This window comes from Plectropomus leopardus, chromosome 5 (genome assembly GCF_008729295.1).
Source record: "Plectropomus leopardus isolate mb chromosome 5, YSFRI_Pleo_2.0, whole genome shotgun sequence".
NCBI lineage: Eukaryota > Metazoa > Chordata > Actinopteri > Perciformes > Serranidae > Plectropomus > Plectropomus leopardus.
The window spans coordinates 21,565,414-21,583,485 of record NC_056467.1 but is presented as its reverse complement, the minus strand read 5'-3'; the positions used below and the strand labels follow the sequence as shown (position 1 = coordinate 21,583,485).

The following is an 18,072-nucleotide window of genomic DNA, read 5'->3' as shown; positions in this document are numbered from 1 at the left end:
AAGCACTAGTAAAACGAACATGATCCGCAAAAAAGCATCATCACACAGTGTCTTTTTGATACAACAAACAATCGGGCTGAAAACCCTGTCGTGATCCAGCATTTTATAAAACTAGATGGCCATTTGCAGTGGCGTTCTGGCTCGTTGGTCTAGGGGTATGATTCTCGCTTCGGGTGCGAGAGGTCCCGGGTTCAAATCCCGGACGAGCCCTGTGTGATTTTACCTGAGGGTTGAATAGAAATGCCTGTTACTGAAAATCTCCAGTGTAACTTCAAACTGTTATTACAACGTAATAACTAAACTTATCGTGGAAGTTGTTGCTCTTGGCAGATTTTATGGGATGTATTCCGTTGTAGTGTCGGTGAGATTTTTGGTTTTCCTTAAGTTCATAATGTGTTTGCGTTTGCGGTATGAAGCTCTGAGGAAAACGGATGACGTCAGTTTTCCTGATGACATCATTGGTCAAAAATGAGGGCTCGTCCGGGATTTGAACCCGGGACCTCTCGCACCCTAAGCGAGAATCATACCCCTAGACCAACGAGCCAGCCGTACACATTGGCTTTCAGTGTTTATTTTGTAGTCACATCAGTACAAGTGTCTGCATATTTTTATTTGTATATATCTGATTTAGAAGCAGGTGTAGAGGAATACAATGAGAAGAGAACGAGGTTTGCTGAGTTGCTATTATCGCCCAGGAAAAATGAGTAAGAGGAAATGATGGTAGCTAGGCTACATAGCTACGGATCGCTAGTGGATTTAACACTTTTCTAGATTAGCCAGCTTCATTGTCCGTTTTCACTCCACACGCTTAGTAACCTTACATCAAGCGATCGCTCATGTAAATCGTTTAGCTTCTTAAATAAAGTGACAACTACTCAAACTGGTCGCCCTTCCCCTTTAGCTAGCCAGCTAACGCCTGTCTTGTATTGGTTTAGACTTCTCTATTATACATCCGTGGTTTAGCCAGTAGATGGCAGCAGTGCACCTCGAAGAGCTGCTGTCACTAAATTCAAGGGTGAAGAAGAGTAATTCTTTATTTTGATTGGTCGATATAAATTATCTCGAACGTGAGTGACCAATGATTAAACATCAAATTTTAGCTACGTCCAATCAGGTTCCTTGTAGGCGGGACGTTGTCCTGTACAATGATCAGTTCAACCGTAGTGATTGTGATCGTGAATCCAGTGTGAACTGTTTGATAACTTTATGGAAACGCGGGTCAGACACTATTTGAAATCGTTTAAGTTGTTTGTTAGCGTTAAAAATCACCTGCGTCCACACGAGACTACAAACGAAAGCAGCGAAGCTAGCAGATGATTAAAGTCAGATAAGTTAGCCGAGCTAACTAGCTAGCTTGAAACATGCCGAATTTTTGCGCGGCCCCAAACTGTACACGGAAGAGCACGCAGTCAGATTTGGCGTTCTTTCGGTTTCCAAGGGACCCAGAAAGGTAAGGCTTTATTTCTGATGTGACATAAATTGATTCATTCATGCAAATCCCGTCGTCCTGTGTTGATAAGTACTTACGTTGCAATGTTATTTAAGGGTAAACATCTACCTGCGGACCTCAGTGACTTGTTTGTGTTGCATATCCAGGCTCGATCTACCTGTTAACTTTCAAGATTGTGTGAAAAATAATTATATTGGTGGAACTAATTTATTAAAAGATAAGTGGCCCAACAAAAATATTGGGAACACAATAAGTTATGTTACTTTCACTGCATCTAGATGCTATTGGTCTTCCCTTTTGTCACTGTTAGGAAATGTTGTTATAGTTAGTGCTCATCAAATTTTAACCCTATTTCTGCTCAATGAAGTCATGGTGGACACTCATTAATCAGCCCCTGTGGAGCTTGAATGTGTATAAGTGCTAGTCATCCTGTGCACAGATTGCTATATATTTCTGTGTCATATTGTTTGTGCTTTTACATGTTTTCCTTGTGTTTTTTACACTCGCTGCAACACAAATTGCCCCCCTAGGACAAGTAATAAAATTGAATTCCTTCTTTAATGTACTGTAGAAGATATCGTTGAATTTTTCTGATAAATAATGTTACTGTATAAATAATAAGCTGAAGGAAATATCCTTAAATATATGTACAATTTTATTAAGTAGTATTTATCAGGTAAAGTGTTAGAAAGATGCAAGCTGAATATTGATTATACATGTGATTTCTGTGGACGGGAAAAGAGAGTAATTCTCACTTGTATTTTTTTACACCAGAATGTTTTAATATTCCTAACTTCTAAAAGAGATCTTCAGATGTTGAGTTACATATTTTTGATGCAATGCTGTACTTCAGTTAAGATAATTGAAAACAGCAAGTTGTTAATCATGCAACTTTTTAATATGTTCTGAAAATTCCATATTCACAAGAAAAAAATGTCAGAAACTTTCCTGCAAAGAATTTCAACAATATAGCATCATCTTAATGTTAAGAACAAAAAAGACATTAAGACATTTAAGTCATGAAACAATTAGAATATCGCGCATAAGACATTTAAGTTATGAAATAATTAAATTATCATGCATAAGATGCAAATTCCGGCGTTATTAAATGTAAATGTAATTTGCTTGTTTGCTCTTTATTTATTTTTGTCTTTGCATTTTGTGTTTTGTTGTTGTTTTGGCCTGTATATCTGTATTTCAGTCCATGAACTTACAATGAAGAAAGTGAAAAAGAAAATAGCCAGGCTTATCTTTGAACTCTGTAGTAGAGTGAATTTCGGGGTACTTGGTAACTCAGACCCTTGAATAGGCTGCAACATGTAAACCTCATCTTTGTAATGGGAACTTTTGCAAGTAATGTAGTCTCAGCTAATGTCACAGCAATACACATTGCAGCAATGAAACAATAAAACCACTGTCGTATTTGAAAATTGAACATAAAACAAGAAAATTCATTTTCGGAGGATGTATTTCTAACTCACAAGACAAAGCTCTCAGATCACTGTTGTGTTGTATAACTATGGTAGAATAAAAGTATCTGTCAACATTAGACTCAGCTGTTGTCTAACTGAAGTTTAGCTGTGGTCATTTTTAAGCCCATATGAACATACTGTGTTTACAGAAATGAATATATGACGTGTATACAGACACAGCTATTGTCTTAGTGTATTTCTGTTTTTCAAATGTTACATAAAGCTGTTTCTGTGTCTTTTTTAGATGCCGAATCTGGGTAGAGAACTGCCGCAGAGCAGATTTAGAGGCAAAAACGTCAGACCAGTTGAACAAGCACTACAGATTATGTGCTAAACATTTCGACCCAGCAATGGTGTGCAAAACAGTGAGTATCTCGCACAATTATTACATGCCCGGCAACACGTTTCCTCTTATTTCCCCATAACACAGGTGTCCCAAAAATGGCTAATTTGAGTTTCTTTCTTTTCAGAGTCCCTATAGGACTGTATTGAAGGATACAGCCATTCCAACGATATTCGATCTGACAAGCCATCTAAGAAATCCTCATACCAGACATCGCAAGAGGATTAAAGAACTTGTAAGTAAATATTCATGAGCTCTGTTTCTGTGTTTTCAATGTTCCTCTTAAAGGGTAACATTGGAATTTTCCATCATGCATCCTATACTCCCATGTTTTTGTGTCCGAGTAACAAATGGGAACAACACTTTTTGAAATTGGTCTACAAACCAGCAACCATGTAATCCCTGCAGGCAACTGAGTTGATCGTTTTCCGTTCACTTAAAATGCTAGTTTTTGCTACTGACAGGCTCAGAGGTCTATTACCAGTGTCTAATGGCATTATGGAAAAGATCACTACAGAAATAGACCTTTTTTTCTAAAGAGTAACATCATTAATGTTTAACCAGAAACAGCCCCAGAATTGCCATCGCCAAACACATTGGACTGCATTTAAATACACACTAATTTAAGTGTGTATAGAGCCAGCAGCTTTTCACTCTGTTTTGGATGAATTAAGGGTCGTGATTGTTGAAACAGTGGAGAGATGAACTTGAGACCATAATGAAAAGACTGTTAATTTTAATCAGCGATACTTTATTGATCTCAGAGGGGACATGTGGACAAGTTAAATTTGCTCTTATACTGTATATAAGCATAGAGAAATTAAAGGAAAATAGAAATAACTATGATTCAAGAAAAATATACTTTATGCGACAACATATAAAACAATATATACATATAGATATAAAAATAGAAGGAATAAGAGATTTTGTGTAGGAAATAAAAATGATAAGAAATTACCCTTTAGTGAAGAAATCGGCCTCTGTAGGGATCCTTTTCACAATGTCAGCAGAGAGTTAGAATAAGCCTGTCAGTGGCAAAAGCAAGCAGTTTTAACGGACGTAAACTGATGGTTGATTTTGTGATCTTGCTCAATACTGGACAAATTTTTGAAATTGATATTGTTCCCAATAGGCACTTAGATGGAAAAACAGGGCTCAGGGTGAAAGGTACCAAAGTTACCCTATACTCTCGATAGTTTGACCAACTGTGGTCCAATGGCTGTAAGTTAACTTCAGTTTTTCATTTCAGACTGAAGAAGATATAAGGAGGATCAAAGAAAGGAGATGTAAGTAAATAGGAAGTTTATCTTGGTCATAAATGTCAGGTTAAATCAGTAGTCGCAGAATGATCACTGTTCCTTTTTTGTCTGTCTGTCTCTCCCCAGTAGCATCTTCTGTTGAACAGCTTGCCTCCAAAAAAGATGCAGCGGTTGAGAATAGCACGAGCACCAACGAGGATGAACCTCAGCTGTCCACAGAGGAGAAGGAGTTTCGTGAATACTTGCGATCCTTGTTTGAGGTTGTGGTTATGTTGGGGAAACAGAGTATCCCATTAGTTGCTGGTAAAGATGAACAGATGTCCAACAACTTCCAGGCCCTTCTAAATTACCGCATGAACGCTGGAGACGAAGCTTTGAGGAAGCGTTTTCAGGCGACAGCTGTGAACAAAGAATACCTCTCCGCAACCCAACAGAGCCAGCTGTTGGACGTCTGCGAGAACACGGTGAGAGAGGAGATGCTAATGGAGGTGAGAGAGAGTCGCTTCTTCTCCTTAGTGACGGGTGACCTGGTTGAATTTTCCAATGAGAAACACCTGCCTCTATTTTTACGCTTTGTGAACCAGCACAACGTCCTCCGAGAGGAGTTTTTGGACTTTATGTCGTTTGATGGTGATGAGGCGGCGCTGGTAGAGAGGCTCGAGGATCAGCTGACTGACCGTTGGGGACTCAGCTTGGAGGACTGCCGTGGTCAGGCCCACAAGGCCACTGGGACATCCACCACCAAGATGAAAGCTGTGGCGGTGTTACTGATGGATAAGTATCCCCTGGCGTTGAACATGCCTTGCTCTCACATGGCACTGAACATCCACCTAGCAAGTAGTTTGCCTTTTCCCAACGTCCAGGTCGTCATGGAGACTCTGAGGAGGATTGGTGCTTTCTTTAGAACTCCATATACGCAGGATGAGCTGGAGCGAGCGGTCTATACTTACTACCAGAAAAATGAGGAGAAAGGAGCCACATTAAAACAAGCCTGTGGGCCCGGATGGACAGAGCGGCACAATGTCTTCGATGTGCTTCTGGATATGTTGCCGCCTTTGCTGCTGTGCATGGACAACATTCGGGACAACAATGATGGAAAGTTTGCCTACTCTGTCACTGCAGATGCATATTCAGTCACAGAAACTCTGTCAGACTTTGAGGTCATCGTCACTATCGTCATTTTAAAGAATGTCCTGACGTTCACCAGAGCCTTTGGAAGGAACCTCCAAGGAGAAACACTCGATGTGTTTTTTGCAGCCAACAGTTTAACTGCTGTCTTGCATTCACTAAACGAAGTCAATGACAACATTGATGTGTACCATGAATTCTGGTATGAGGAGGCTGTGAGCATGGCCAATGTCATGGAGATTCCCGTGAAGGTGCCGAGGCTGTTTCTCAGGAAGCAGCGTGCAGCCGATGTGGGTGAAATCCAAGCAGAGGCGTATTTTAAGGAGTACGTGACCGTCCCTGTTATCACTGGCATCATGCAGGAGGTGGAGGACATGTTCTCCGAGACCAACCTCAAAGCTCTTAAGTGCCTGTCACTGGTCCCAGCTGTTATGGGCCAAATGAAGTTCAACACCACCGAGGAGAACTATGCAGATGTTTACCGCAACGACCTCCCAAACCCAGAGACGCTCCCTGCAGAGCTCCACTGCTGGAGGATCAAGTGGAAGCACCGGGGCAAAGAGGTGCGCCTGCCCACCACCATTCATGAAACCCTTCAGCTGCCAGACGTCAAGTTCTTCCCCAACGTGAACTCCTTCCTCAAGGTGCTCTCTGCCCTGCCAGTGCTCAAACTAGAGGACAACAAAAGTGACACAGCAAGCGAGCGGCTGCAAGCTTATTTTGACAGCATGCCGGCAAAGCAGTGGAACAAAAGCCTCGCGATGCTTAACGTTAACACTCACGTCAAACACGACTTGGACGTCATGGTAGACAAATATTGCAGACTCTATCCAGAGGACGATCCTGAGGCTGAGACTGAGGCTGAAGAAGATGTTGCGATGTGATTAAATGAGGCAACACAGACACCGAGTGTGCTTAGCTCTTTTGGGACAGATTTGAATGAAACATTAGTTGTCAGTCACAAACACATCCTTCTTTCTTTGCTCATGTGTGCATACATTAGTGTACATATACCTGGACATAAATATATCTGAATTAATGCAGTTATTAAAGGAATACTTCACCCACGAAATGAGCACTGATAAATTAGTTAGTCATGGCGTGTTACTAGGGCTGTACCCAACTCAGATTTATTCCAGCTGAATGGGATTTGGATGTTCAATGCGAATACTCAATGATTTGTTGTCCATACGAAGTTTTAACGGTGCTCCAAAGGATGTTCAGTGTGACATCTGCGTTCTCGTAATATAGTAAACAAGCTAACTGCGCTAACAAGTGGTTGTAAATTTGCAACATTTTTTGATGACACAAGATATTAAACAAAAGCCAAATTCCCCACTACTAAGTAGAAGGTCTTTCCTCTCTACCCCTCTGTGCCACTGCCTACATGTCAGCAGTTCCCAGCTCCCTGTACCAAAGAGTAGCACGAATATCATGACCACTCACTCCTGCAGCAAAATCTGGGGACCAAAATGTCCTCAGAAGTACACTGCATGGAAAAAAGTAACTGCTCATCTTGAAGCAGTCTTAATCAACTGAGGGTCTCCGACTAATGATTAAAACCTCCAACTTACAAGGGGCAGCCTTACATTTTACTTTGCACACCTCTATGGAAAACCACTGAGGTATTTGTTACCTAATTTAGTGGGGACTGTGTTAAATGGCAAATCTATGTCAAAGCATCCTCTTTCAAACTCTCACACAACATCCAAGTCTCTTGTATCCAGCTGTATATTCTGTACTTACACACACATACATTTTTGCAAAAAACAAACAGACAAACAAACAAAAAAAAAACCAGTTACGTATTGCAGCCAGGCTTTCAAAAGAGCATAAGTTTCAGTTCAGACCTAAGAAGTAAGTTGGGGTTTTTTTGTAGATGAAACCACATATTTGGGAAGTACTGAGCACATGACTTGATAAGTAATACTTGGATTATACTGTACAGGTTGTGTTTTTAAATAGTTTTGCTGTTGTTAAACATCATCCGCAATCAGTCAATCAGTAGGGTTGCTATTTCTCATGAAGGCATACAAGGAAAAACTATTTTTGTTTTTATTTTTTTATTCACAAATTCAAGGTAACACTGTACTACTTGTTGAAATTGTCATTTTGCTAGTGAAGTATTTCTTTAAGAGGTAATGGATGCCAGTTGTGTTAAGTCCATGAGGTTTCCCAGAAAAAAATAAAAGACTCTTGTGCTTATTGTATGCTGTAAAACGGAATGCATTGTAAATAATCAAATAGGGAGAAAACATTAAATTACCACATGGAGACTAAAAAAAAAATCCAGAAATGTAAGACAATGTCAAGGCCAAGGGCATGACCTGTAAAAATCCTAATCAGACTTAATAGTTTTATTTTGTTTCATTTTTGGGAGAAGGCTTTTCTGCAGAAATTACCTCCAAAAATGGCTGTCAGCTTTTCATTATTGTGTGATTTAATTCACATGATGGAGGCAAGTGTTGATCTACAGCACATTGATTTTTTTCCACTGACTATGAAGCAGGAAGAGCACAAGAGGGAGCAGTTACACCAATATCAGAAGTATCCCTGAATGCATGCTCAATGGGAAGACAATTTTACAGACAAAGAGCTCACACTGCTTGATTGTCAATTTTTTTGGATAGTTAAAAATGCTAGTATGTTGAAAGTTCACATTTTTAAAGGGTAACTTTAGATTGAAATAACCTTTGCTCAAATCCAGAAAGAAAATGTAGGAAATGAAACACTGCTCTGGATGTAGCAGTAATAGTATGTTATTGTGAACATTATTTATGGCAAGATGGTTCTTTTTTACTGCAACACAAAAAGTTCATTCAACTTGTAAGATTTAGACACTTTTGCAATCTGTTTTCAGTTTGATTTAATAAAAAATTATTTGTACAAAAGGCAAAATTGAGGCATTTTGAGTCAGCTTTACGTTGTATTTAATGGATCCATGCAAATGGCTAATTGCAAACATGTAAATGTAAAAAAAAAAGGAAACAGAAACAATTACAGAAAAGAATAAATGTAAACGTTTCACTCCTGCAGTTTGACACCAGGAAAATTAGGCTAAACCTTTTTCCATATTTTCTGCAACATTAGCCATTTCCTGCACATGCAACAACAATGGGCTACAGTTGCATCCTCTGTAGTTTAACCCTTTTAAACCTGGAGTGACATTACTTTTCTTGTCCCACTTTCAGATGCCTTTGAGCCCTGAGCAGATTGGTGCGATTTCTTTCGAAAACACGGGATCAAGGCAATCAGCAACTGAGAAATGCTCCACAAATTGCAAGAAATAAGTAGATTTTCACAATTATTAAAAAAAGAAAAAAGATATTAATCAAAAATGTTTAAGGGAAAAAAAATAGGAAAAAAATATGTTTACGATTAACATAATTACATATTTAAAATTATGTTACAGAATTATAATTGTAAGCATTTTTCCAAGTCTTGTTTGCTTTTTCCCCACTTTTTTTTTTTTTTTTTTTTTTTTTTAATTTATGTCTTCCCCATTTTAATTTTCAGGTAATATTTTGGAAAGATAGCAAACCAATTTGCCCAGGTTTCAAAGGCGTTTTCTGCCATGGCAGCAGAGGGGTTAAACGTGTCTCCTCCCTCTCTGCATGGCCAGACGGTGACGAGCTCAGGTGATAGTTCACCGTGCAAACTCCCAGTGCAGACCCCGGGCGGCTCGTAGCATCACACACAAATGTGGGTGGGGTCGCTTTGATGCGCAACCAGACAGCAACGTGCACAGCAAAAAACCCAAAGTGCATTTAAACTTGAGTGAGAACAAAAAGCCTGCAGGAGGAGAGAGAGAGAGAGAGAGAGAGAGAGAGAGAGGGAGGCGTGGTGACTTTACTTTCCTCAATCTCACGCAAAAATCGGTGAGAATTACATAAATAACCCTGACTGGGCAGAAACTGAGGGGGTGCAGGGTGAGGAGCACTTGCAAGTCTTCGAGTCGTGAGTAGGACGTTTATTTACTCCTTTACCTAGAGTGTTTCTGTGCATCTTTTTTTCTCGCCAGCCTCCTAGTATTTCTCACCATGGCATGGCCGTGCATCACGCGCGCTTGCTGCATCAACCGCTTTTGGAGCGAGCTGGACAAAGCGGACATCGCTGTGCCTTTGGTTTTCACCAAATACTCGGATGTGGCCGACGTGCAGCATCTTCCCCATCACCCGCAGCCTAAACAGAAGAGAACCATTGCCATAGAAACCCAGCCCCATCCCGACGAGCAGGAGGCCGGGAGGGCACCGCCCGCGACGGGTGCCGCAGCGGGCAAAGATGGCTCTACTGCGTCCGTCATGCGCCAAGACTTCAAGGCGTGGAGAGTGCGCCCCGAGCCAAGCTGCAAACCCAGGAATGAGTACCAACGCTCGGTTGCCCCATTCAACACCGAAACTCAGTATCAGAAAGATTATAAACCATGGCCTATACCGAAGAAGCATGACCACCCCTGGATCCCCAAACCCAGCCCCACCACCTCCTCCTCCAAGCAGGAGCATGCGGCCACAGAGGCCGAGAGCGGCGTGGAGAAGAGCGAGATCGAGGAGAAAACACAGGAGAAAGAGTCAAAGGAGCCGAGCAAGAAAAGCGTGAAGAGGGAAAAGTCAGCGGAGAGACAAACGGAGGAGAAGACGGAGATGCCTGCAGATGTGATTGCCGAGCAGAAGAAAGGCAGAGCCGCTGCAGACGCTCTCAACAGACAGATAAAGCAGGTTATGTCGACTTCCAGCAGCTACAGGTAAGTCTGCAGGAGCGCGAGCTATCAGCAAGCAAACTTTTGTACTATTATATTATTCTGTGTCCATTTAGATTTTAACGTTTTGTCGTATTGTGGCTTTGGAGTGGGTTACAACCGAAGCATTTTATTTCTAACATAAACAGTGCTGCATGCAAGTGCCCCCTGATACCCAGTATTTCTGCAAGCATCTCAACAAGCACATACAGTGATTTAACATTTAGAGATCAAATCATATTTGGTATTTCATGGTCCCTTGTTGCAATCTCCAGTGATTCCCAAAGCAAACTGATATTGCCTCAGATAAAGGTTGCATTATTGATTAGCTCCTGCTTCATCCTCCCTAAGAGTACTACCAAATCAATGCATCAGCCCATGAATGAGTGCAGCCAGTAAAAGGGTCTGAATGTAATCATGTGTCTTAACGTGGTTTATGTGCACAGGCCTCCTCCAGATTCAATTATTGTTGCATGATGCATGCACGTTAACAAGACATGGCTGGCTTCAGTCTGCCTCACTGAAACATTAAAGTCAACAAACACCAGCGCTTTTGTTTTTAGTTTGTTGAAGAGAAAGTTACTCCAAATAATTATTCCAATTTAACTGGGCTCCATTGCAAAAAAGAGGAGTGTTAGGCTTTTTTTAAGTTTAGCAATAATAATAATAATAATCTCAATATTTAGTACAGAATAGAATAAACATCTCTATACTCCACTTGTGGAAAATTGTCTTCAGCTTTACATTCACTTAAAAAAAAAAAACGTACTCTGTCATGGGGTAAGAATACATGAGATAAAAACAATAAATAGGTGATAAATAAGTAGGACCAAAGGTTGGGATAAAAGTGCTAACAATAAATGTATATCTTAAATAGACATGAAAAACTAAAAATTAAAAGAAGACTGAATTTCTCTTGATAGTTTCTGAATACAATTGAAAATGTTTTCTCTTCATTATTCATGTGTTTTAAAAGTGATTGATTTATGTCTTTATAGAGTACACAAGTCCAGGCTGTAAAACATGCTGCCCTGTCAATTTACAAAGTAGCCAACATTAAAACATCAAGTTGAGCACAAGCACTGGCAAATATGCAATCTTAATCAATACCCCGTAAATCTCTTTCTAGACATTTAAAAAAAAAATCTTTATTAACCCCCATTTTTTGATATGGCAAGTCAGTTGACGTTGCTGCATGAAAAGCAATGTCTGTTATACAATATCAGTTACAGTAAACTTATAAGAGCTGAAAGTACATTTTGCTCAGTCATTGATAATTAATCTGTGGTTCCAGCTTCTTCAAAACAAGGATTCGATGCTTTTCTTCTACATTTGTAATCAGTTAAATAACAGGCCCAAACCCCGAAAAATAATAGATTAATTAGGAAAATAATTTTCAGACTAGTCAGTAATTTGCAACCATAAAAACCTCCTTGTTTGCCTTCCCCATTGTTCTCAGGACTGAGTTCAAGGCGTACAAGGATGTGAAACCAGTGAAGCCCATTAAAGCTCCCTCTCAGTACAAGCCCCCAGTGGAGGGAAACCAGTCTGGAAACCAGCTACAGCGCCACGTACAAGGGGGAGCAGGTGAAGGCCCACCCCACTGACAACAAGCTGCTGGAGCGCAGGAGGATACGCAGCCTGTACAGCGAGCCCAGCAAGGAGTCTGCCAAGGTGAGCGCATGTCCACACACCCACTGATACTTTAGGTCTATGAAATACTGGTGACGCCATTTACTATTACTATTTCCTTTACGTTAACTTAAAGTCATTATAATAACTGCTTGAACCTCTTTTTATTACTCTTTTTTATTATTTTATTATTATTATTATTCTTATTATTATTATTATTAGTATTATAGTAACACAATGTTAGTCCATTTTACTTGGTTTTGGACTTGAGTTCTTACTCATTAGTAAGAACTGTGTGTTAATGTTATTTTATTTCATCTGAGTCACACAGCGACCAAATGGCAGGTGAAGGGTTCTTTTAACAGTGGTAAAATGCGACAGTGTACATTTACTTAAGTAGTGCACATAAGTACAAATTTGAAGTACTGTTACTTTACATGAGTCTTTTAATCTCCTGCTGCTCTCTACTTTTACTCCACTGAACTTCAGAGGGAAATATTGTACTTATTACTCCGCTAAAATTATTTGATAACTATAGTTATTTAAAAAATACAGATTTATGCACACAACCCATATGAAAATATACAAGTGTAGCTGAAGTGATTTGTGGATTGATTAGAAAAGTAATGGAGAATTCTTTTGATAATTATTAAGGTGGTTTATTATACATATGGTTCCAGCTTCTCAAATAGGAGCACTTGCTTCTTCTCCTTTTATTCATTTTAATTATGATTTATTAGATTGATTAAAATTTTTCTGCATTGAGTACTTTTCACACTGCTTCACACTACTTCACACTGAACTTTTAAGTAATATTCTCAATGCAAGACTTTACAGTGTGGTATTAGTACTTTTACCTAAGGATAGGATCTGAGTACTTCTACCACTACTGCTTATTAAATACCAACACAATTGTATCATATCTCAATATTTACATATCTCAAAACCATTTAAATCACAATAAGCACTTGTCATCGTTACATTATTACACTATGTTTATAAACCAGCCATTAAATAGCCAGTCTGTGCACATTTTAGAGGAGCAAACAATAACTAGGTAACATAACTGTTCATTCCGCTACAGAAAATATTATTTGCATCACTTTGAAATGTAAATATCCCAGCCCCGAATTATATTAGCAAGTGACATCATCTTACATTAATGTAGGCCTTTATTTGAAGATAACATAGATTGGTATCTGCATGTTATCGATAGCTCAGACAAAAGTTGTTAGATACTGTGTCTGTAGTAGTGTGTTCATGTGGCCACTCCCTCTCTCATTCTTGTAGGACGTCTCAGAGACTGAGAGCAGCTCTGTTCTAAATCTGCTGTAGTCAGGTGTGTTCTCTGCTTCTTCTGGAAGGCATGGAGGCTGACCTCAAAGTGATCAGACGCAAACATGCATACTGCACACACACACACACACACACACACACACACACACACACACAGTATGCGCGTTGGCCAGTGCGAGCCACAGTCACATGTGTCACCCAGCTGCCAGATGCAACCCTGCAAAACGTATCAGCCACATCTTCACTGTTTGCCCACCTCTCAGCCTGCACCACCCACCACCTTTTCTGCAGCTTAATAGTTTCAAAAACTGACCGTGCAAATTCAGTGGGTCTTTGCAAGAGGTTGGAGTCATTGATAAATGGAAGAAAAGAAAGATGATTATATGAGATTAATAATAACAGATTTTAAAAAAGGGTTTATTGCATCAGTGGAGACCAACAATACAAAAACCTTTTCACATTTGATTAGTATACATTTAAACAGATCTTTGCTGTTTAGGGCTCTATTTTGGTGACAACTTTTGGTGCAAATTACATTTGGCAAGATTTTTTTTTATTCATAAGTTCATAACATGTGTGCATACAATTGGTTGACAAGAATTTTACTGCTTCCAGCAAGATGTGTGCAAATGGCAGTGGCAAATGTAATCATGCATTGGCAACACTTCGCAGATGATTCTTTTGGCTTTTGATTTTGTGTAGTAGCAGTTTGCAGCTAAGTATGATGCAGCTGTGAAGATCTAATTTTATTCTTCAAGGTCCACAGCCTCAAGAATATATACTAAAAATAAGTAAATGTGAATCTGGATATGGTGGTATGGTGCAGAATTCATTGCTTTTAAATTCTTTTTTTTTTTTTTTTTGGTCATGAAGGACGCAATTCCGTACCACAACCAATGTTAAAATGTTCCTCCTAATTCCACCTTGTCAGTGTGTCTGTGGCAATAAAATGTAAAGTCTCTGCAATGCCCAATGCACCACAGCTGTTTTATTCACAGAAATAGAGCCCTTCATCTTTTCTGTCAGAAACAGCCTTTTACAAACATTTGTCATCTCTTACAATAAACAAGTTTATAAGGTTTATTTATTCAGAAAAAGTTGAGCATGATTGCAACTTTTTTGCTGCACACCAACTCATTTTATACAGATTAAACATCTGCAAACCTTTCCATGAGTCTTTTATTGTTGTGGCGACTCCACGTGAGCAGAGAGAAGCTAAGTGCTTTGCTTTATTTTCTCAGTAGGTATGGGAATAATACCTAGCAACCCTCCAGTCACACACCTGCTTCTTAAACATCAAGGTTTCGCTGCCACTTTTACTAGTTAAATGTAACCAAAATGTTTCATTGGTTAAGACGTAAGACTAACACCATGTACTAATATAAACCATTAAATTTGTATTTTATGGTTTCTGTAAAGAAAACTGCACGAACCACTGTTCTATAAAAGGAAAGGCACAAATACACCTTTTGTGCTATGTTTCTTTTTCTTTTATCTTCATTGCACTAACCACATAAAGCAAATATCACCTGAACCATATGGTGTCATTTGCCTGTCATTATTTGGATAAAAAAAAGGTACGTATTGCATGCTAAAATAGGACTTTGACATGATTTAGAGTCTCCATGAATTAAGCAGTCATTAAAAAAAGAATCATTTTTGGAAATGTGCCTATTTGTTTACTTGCTTAGAGTTAGATGAGAAGATCGATTCCGCTCTCATATCTGATGCTAAATGGGAAGCTACAGCCTGCAGCTGATGATTTTAGTTTAGCACAAAGAGTAAAAAACCAGCAAGTAACTGCTCCTGGGCCAAGAAATAGTTCATCACATAACCTCCAATATAATAAATATAAACAGATATCTGCATACGTATGCTAAATCTGTAGGCAACGGGACAATATTAAGGTATCAGAAGTATTCTGGTTTCCACTTGTGGTCCATTTGTACTCCAAGTAGTTCTGACCAATCACGTTTGAACGGCAGGCAAATCACAATAACAGTGCCACAGTAGTTTGTGCATTTGGCAGGTCTCCAAATACATAGTCTAATATTTAAAAAACTAGACGCTCATTTCAATAAACAGTTTAAGAGAATACAGTTATTTTATGTAGAATCGCGGTCACCTGATCTTTGGAGAATCTTCACCCCCTGAGACTTGAATGTTAGTGGCGTGTGCAATATGCGCCACTTGAGTCTGTTCAAAACAAAATTGATTTCGTAAGCTAAATTTAGACAAGGGAACGTATTTTTCCAGTCTATGCAGTTGCGAACAAATATCAACATCTGCAGGCAAGGATACAAGATTTTGGTATCGGAAGCATTTGGTTTCCATTTGTAGTCTGTTTAGTTTGACCAATCAAATTTGAGTAGCAGATAAATAGTCCATGTGGAGAGTTGACAGAGGTGCAATGCATCGGCTGGAATGCAATCTCAGAACCCATCAGCTACCGTCTGATGACAATTTGACTTTTTAATTAGCTTTTTTTTTTTTTTTAAATTCAGCCTCATTCATAGGCAGATATCTGTTTAGGGATTATTCAAAATGGCCGCCGCATGACAGAGGAAGTCTTTGTCCAGATACCGCCTGGCTGGATCTCCTGAAGTATTGGCCATTGATTGATAGCGGATGGGTTTAGAGATTGACCCCTATAAAACCCTGCTTTTTGCTCTTTGTATTTCCTTTGACAGAGCCAGGTTAGCTGTTTCCCATTTTTACACTAAGCAAAGCTAATCAACTGTAACCTCGTATTTAACGGACACGTGAGAACGGTGTTGACCTTCTTTTCTAATTCTCTGTAAGGATGCAAAAAAAGTGCATTTCCCAAAATATCAAACTCTTGCTGAAACTTAAGTTTAAGTTTAATTAGCTGTTGTTGTCTTTAATCTCAGTGTTTTACACGTCTCTTCTCTTTCAGGTGGATAAACCAGTGTCGCGCTCCAAACCAAAAAAGACACCAACAACAACAACAGGGAAGATGGTGAAAAAATCAAAAGAGAAGCAGATTGCTAGTTCCCAGTCAGCCAAGAAGAAACCGTCTCTGGTCACCGCAGAACCCAAACAAGAGGGAGCTGTCACGAAGAAGAGCAAAGAGATCAGCAATAGACTGGCCGAAGCGAAGCACTGAAAGCATCTCTACGCTTTTATGTGTGTGATTGATGGTGACTTGACGAATTACGCAAATTTCTTCCTCTTGGTTTATTTCCTTATCTGTTGTTTTTGCTGTCCTGTCACATATTGTTCACCTCTGAATGGGCACTGATGTTGAGCTTTTAGAATAATGCAAACTATTTCACTGTAAAATGTGTGTGTGTATGTGTGTGTGTGTGTGTGTGTGTGTGTGTGTGTGTGTGTGTGTGAATGTGTGAAAGTATGTGATTCCTTGTACTTTGGTGCACAGAACCGCTTTATATTATTGAGCACATCATTTGCACTTTGTTTATATAAGTTCTATTTGACATTGAACTATGAAAAAGAGCCATCAGTACACATGTGTGTGTTTATGAAAGGGCATTTTTACCTTTGAATGGATGACAAGTGAGATCAATATTAAAATGATTGTAGAAAATGTCAAGGAGATGCTTTTTCTCCGAGACTGTATCACATAAGAGGTTTTGTGAAAGTACAAAATCTGTTTTACAGTTGCGTTTCCTAGTTACAGTGCCTCCGCTGTATGGTCCTGGTTTTCATTTCATTGTTCTGGATGATATCTGGTTTTATCAGTTTAGTTGCTGAGGAACCAACTGAACTGTAATATAATTGCTACAGCTTGCATGCAGGACCCTGTTTTTGGATGAGTAGCAACATTTTAGCAGACTATATGTCACAGTCACATTTTAGCTTGTAAATTGAGCCATTAACGATAAATGTATAGGGGCAAGGCCTTTTCAAATATAATGCATGTGTAGTAGTAGATTCTGGTCACACCGAAAAACAAATCACCAAGTAAGATCATAGTCTAGTGGCTGTTAAATCTATTAACTAAACACACCAGCAATATGGTTTCACCCACAAACATATTTCTTGCAATCTAAATGGAGATCCTTCAATCTAATGGGAATACTGCAGTTTTTGAGGACTCAGTATTTTGTGACTTTGTGCTCCATCCTCTCCTCTGAGCTGCGATGCTGTAATTGTGCTAACAAGAAAAAAAGTATGCATATAGGCCTGAAATAGGAGAATTTTTTGTATTTACTCAAAAAATGTCACTCTATGGAAGCAAGTAAGGGACAAGGGAATTTTAGTCACTCAATACTTAATATTTAAATACCACTAAATTCATAGTATTGAATTATTTCACTTTTAAAAATAATTTATTCACATTTACTTGTTCTGACTTAACGTTTTTGATTTGTAATTTTTAAAGCTGAAGTTGATTTTTTTTTTCAGTGTTCACAAATTCGGATCCACAAATTTAAGTTCCATAATTTAAAAAAAAAAAGTGTCAGGTTGTGCAAATTTGATTGTCAAATTCAGAAAAATTTCAAACAGTAATATCCCAGCAACCCAATACAAGATAGGAGACTGAGCTTGGAATGTTTTGACCATTCAAATAAATAATATTAATTAAAAAATGTATTAATAATAATAATATTTTTTGGGATCTGAATTTGCCTAATCAAATTTAAGCAACCTGAAAAAATTAAAATTATGAAAGTTGAATTTTGGGATGTGAATTTGAGTACATAAAAATGTGTGTGTGTGTGTGGGGGGGGGGGGGTAGCTTTTAAAATTGCAAATCCAAAAATTATATTATT

The 18,072-nt window shown here is 38.9% G+C and overlaps 2 protein-coding genes and 2 non-coding genes across 5 annotated transcripts; 3 read left to right on the top strand and 1 right to left on the bottom strand.

Moving 5' to 3' along the window:
* Positions 1-138: 138 nt before the first annotated feature.
* Positions 139-210, top strand: trnap-cgg. The gene has a single exon. It is a non-coding gene; the product is annotated as a tRNA-Pro (tRNA).
* Positions 211-472: 262 nt separating this feature from the next.
* trnap-agg lies at positions 473-544 on the bottom strand. The gene has a single exon. It is a non-coding gene; the product is annotated as a tRNA-Pro (tRNA).
* Positions 545-1,154: 610 nt separating this feature from the next.
* thap12b (THAP domain containing 12b) lies at positions 1,155-8,540 on the top strand. Of its 2 annotated transcripts, none has more exons than XM_042487090.1 (5): positions 1,155-1,450; positions 3,167-3,287; positions 3,393-3,500; positions 4,515-4,551; positions 4,654-8,540. In XM_042487090.1, exons 1-5 carry the CDS (start codon positions 1,362-1,364, stop codon positions 6,534-6,536), a joined length of 2,238 nt encoding a protein of 745 aa, XP_042343024.1. In that variant the 5' UTR covers positions 1,155-1,361; the 3' UTR covers positions 6,537-8,540. The 2 variants fall into 2 exon arrangements, with proteins under 2 accessions (XP_042343024.1, XP_042343023.1); XM_042487089.1 differs by having other exon boundaries at positions 4,651-8,540.
* Positions 8,541-9,546: 1,006 nt separating this feature from the next.
* LOC121943548 (microtubule-associated protein 6 homolog) lies at positions 9,547-16,641 on the top strand. Its single transcript, XM_042487091.1, is given in 4 exon segments — positions 9,547-10,393; positions 11,847-11,924; positions 11,926-12,061; positions 16,233-16,641. Coding segments are annotated over 4 exon segments (1,125 nt in total). The 5' UTR covers positions 9,547-9,692; the 3' UTR covers positions 16,443-16,641.
* Positions 16,642-18,072: the final 1,431 nt, after the last annotated feature.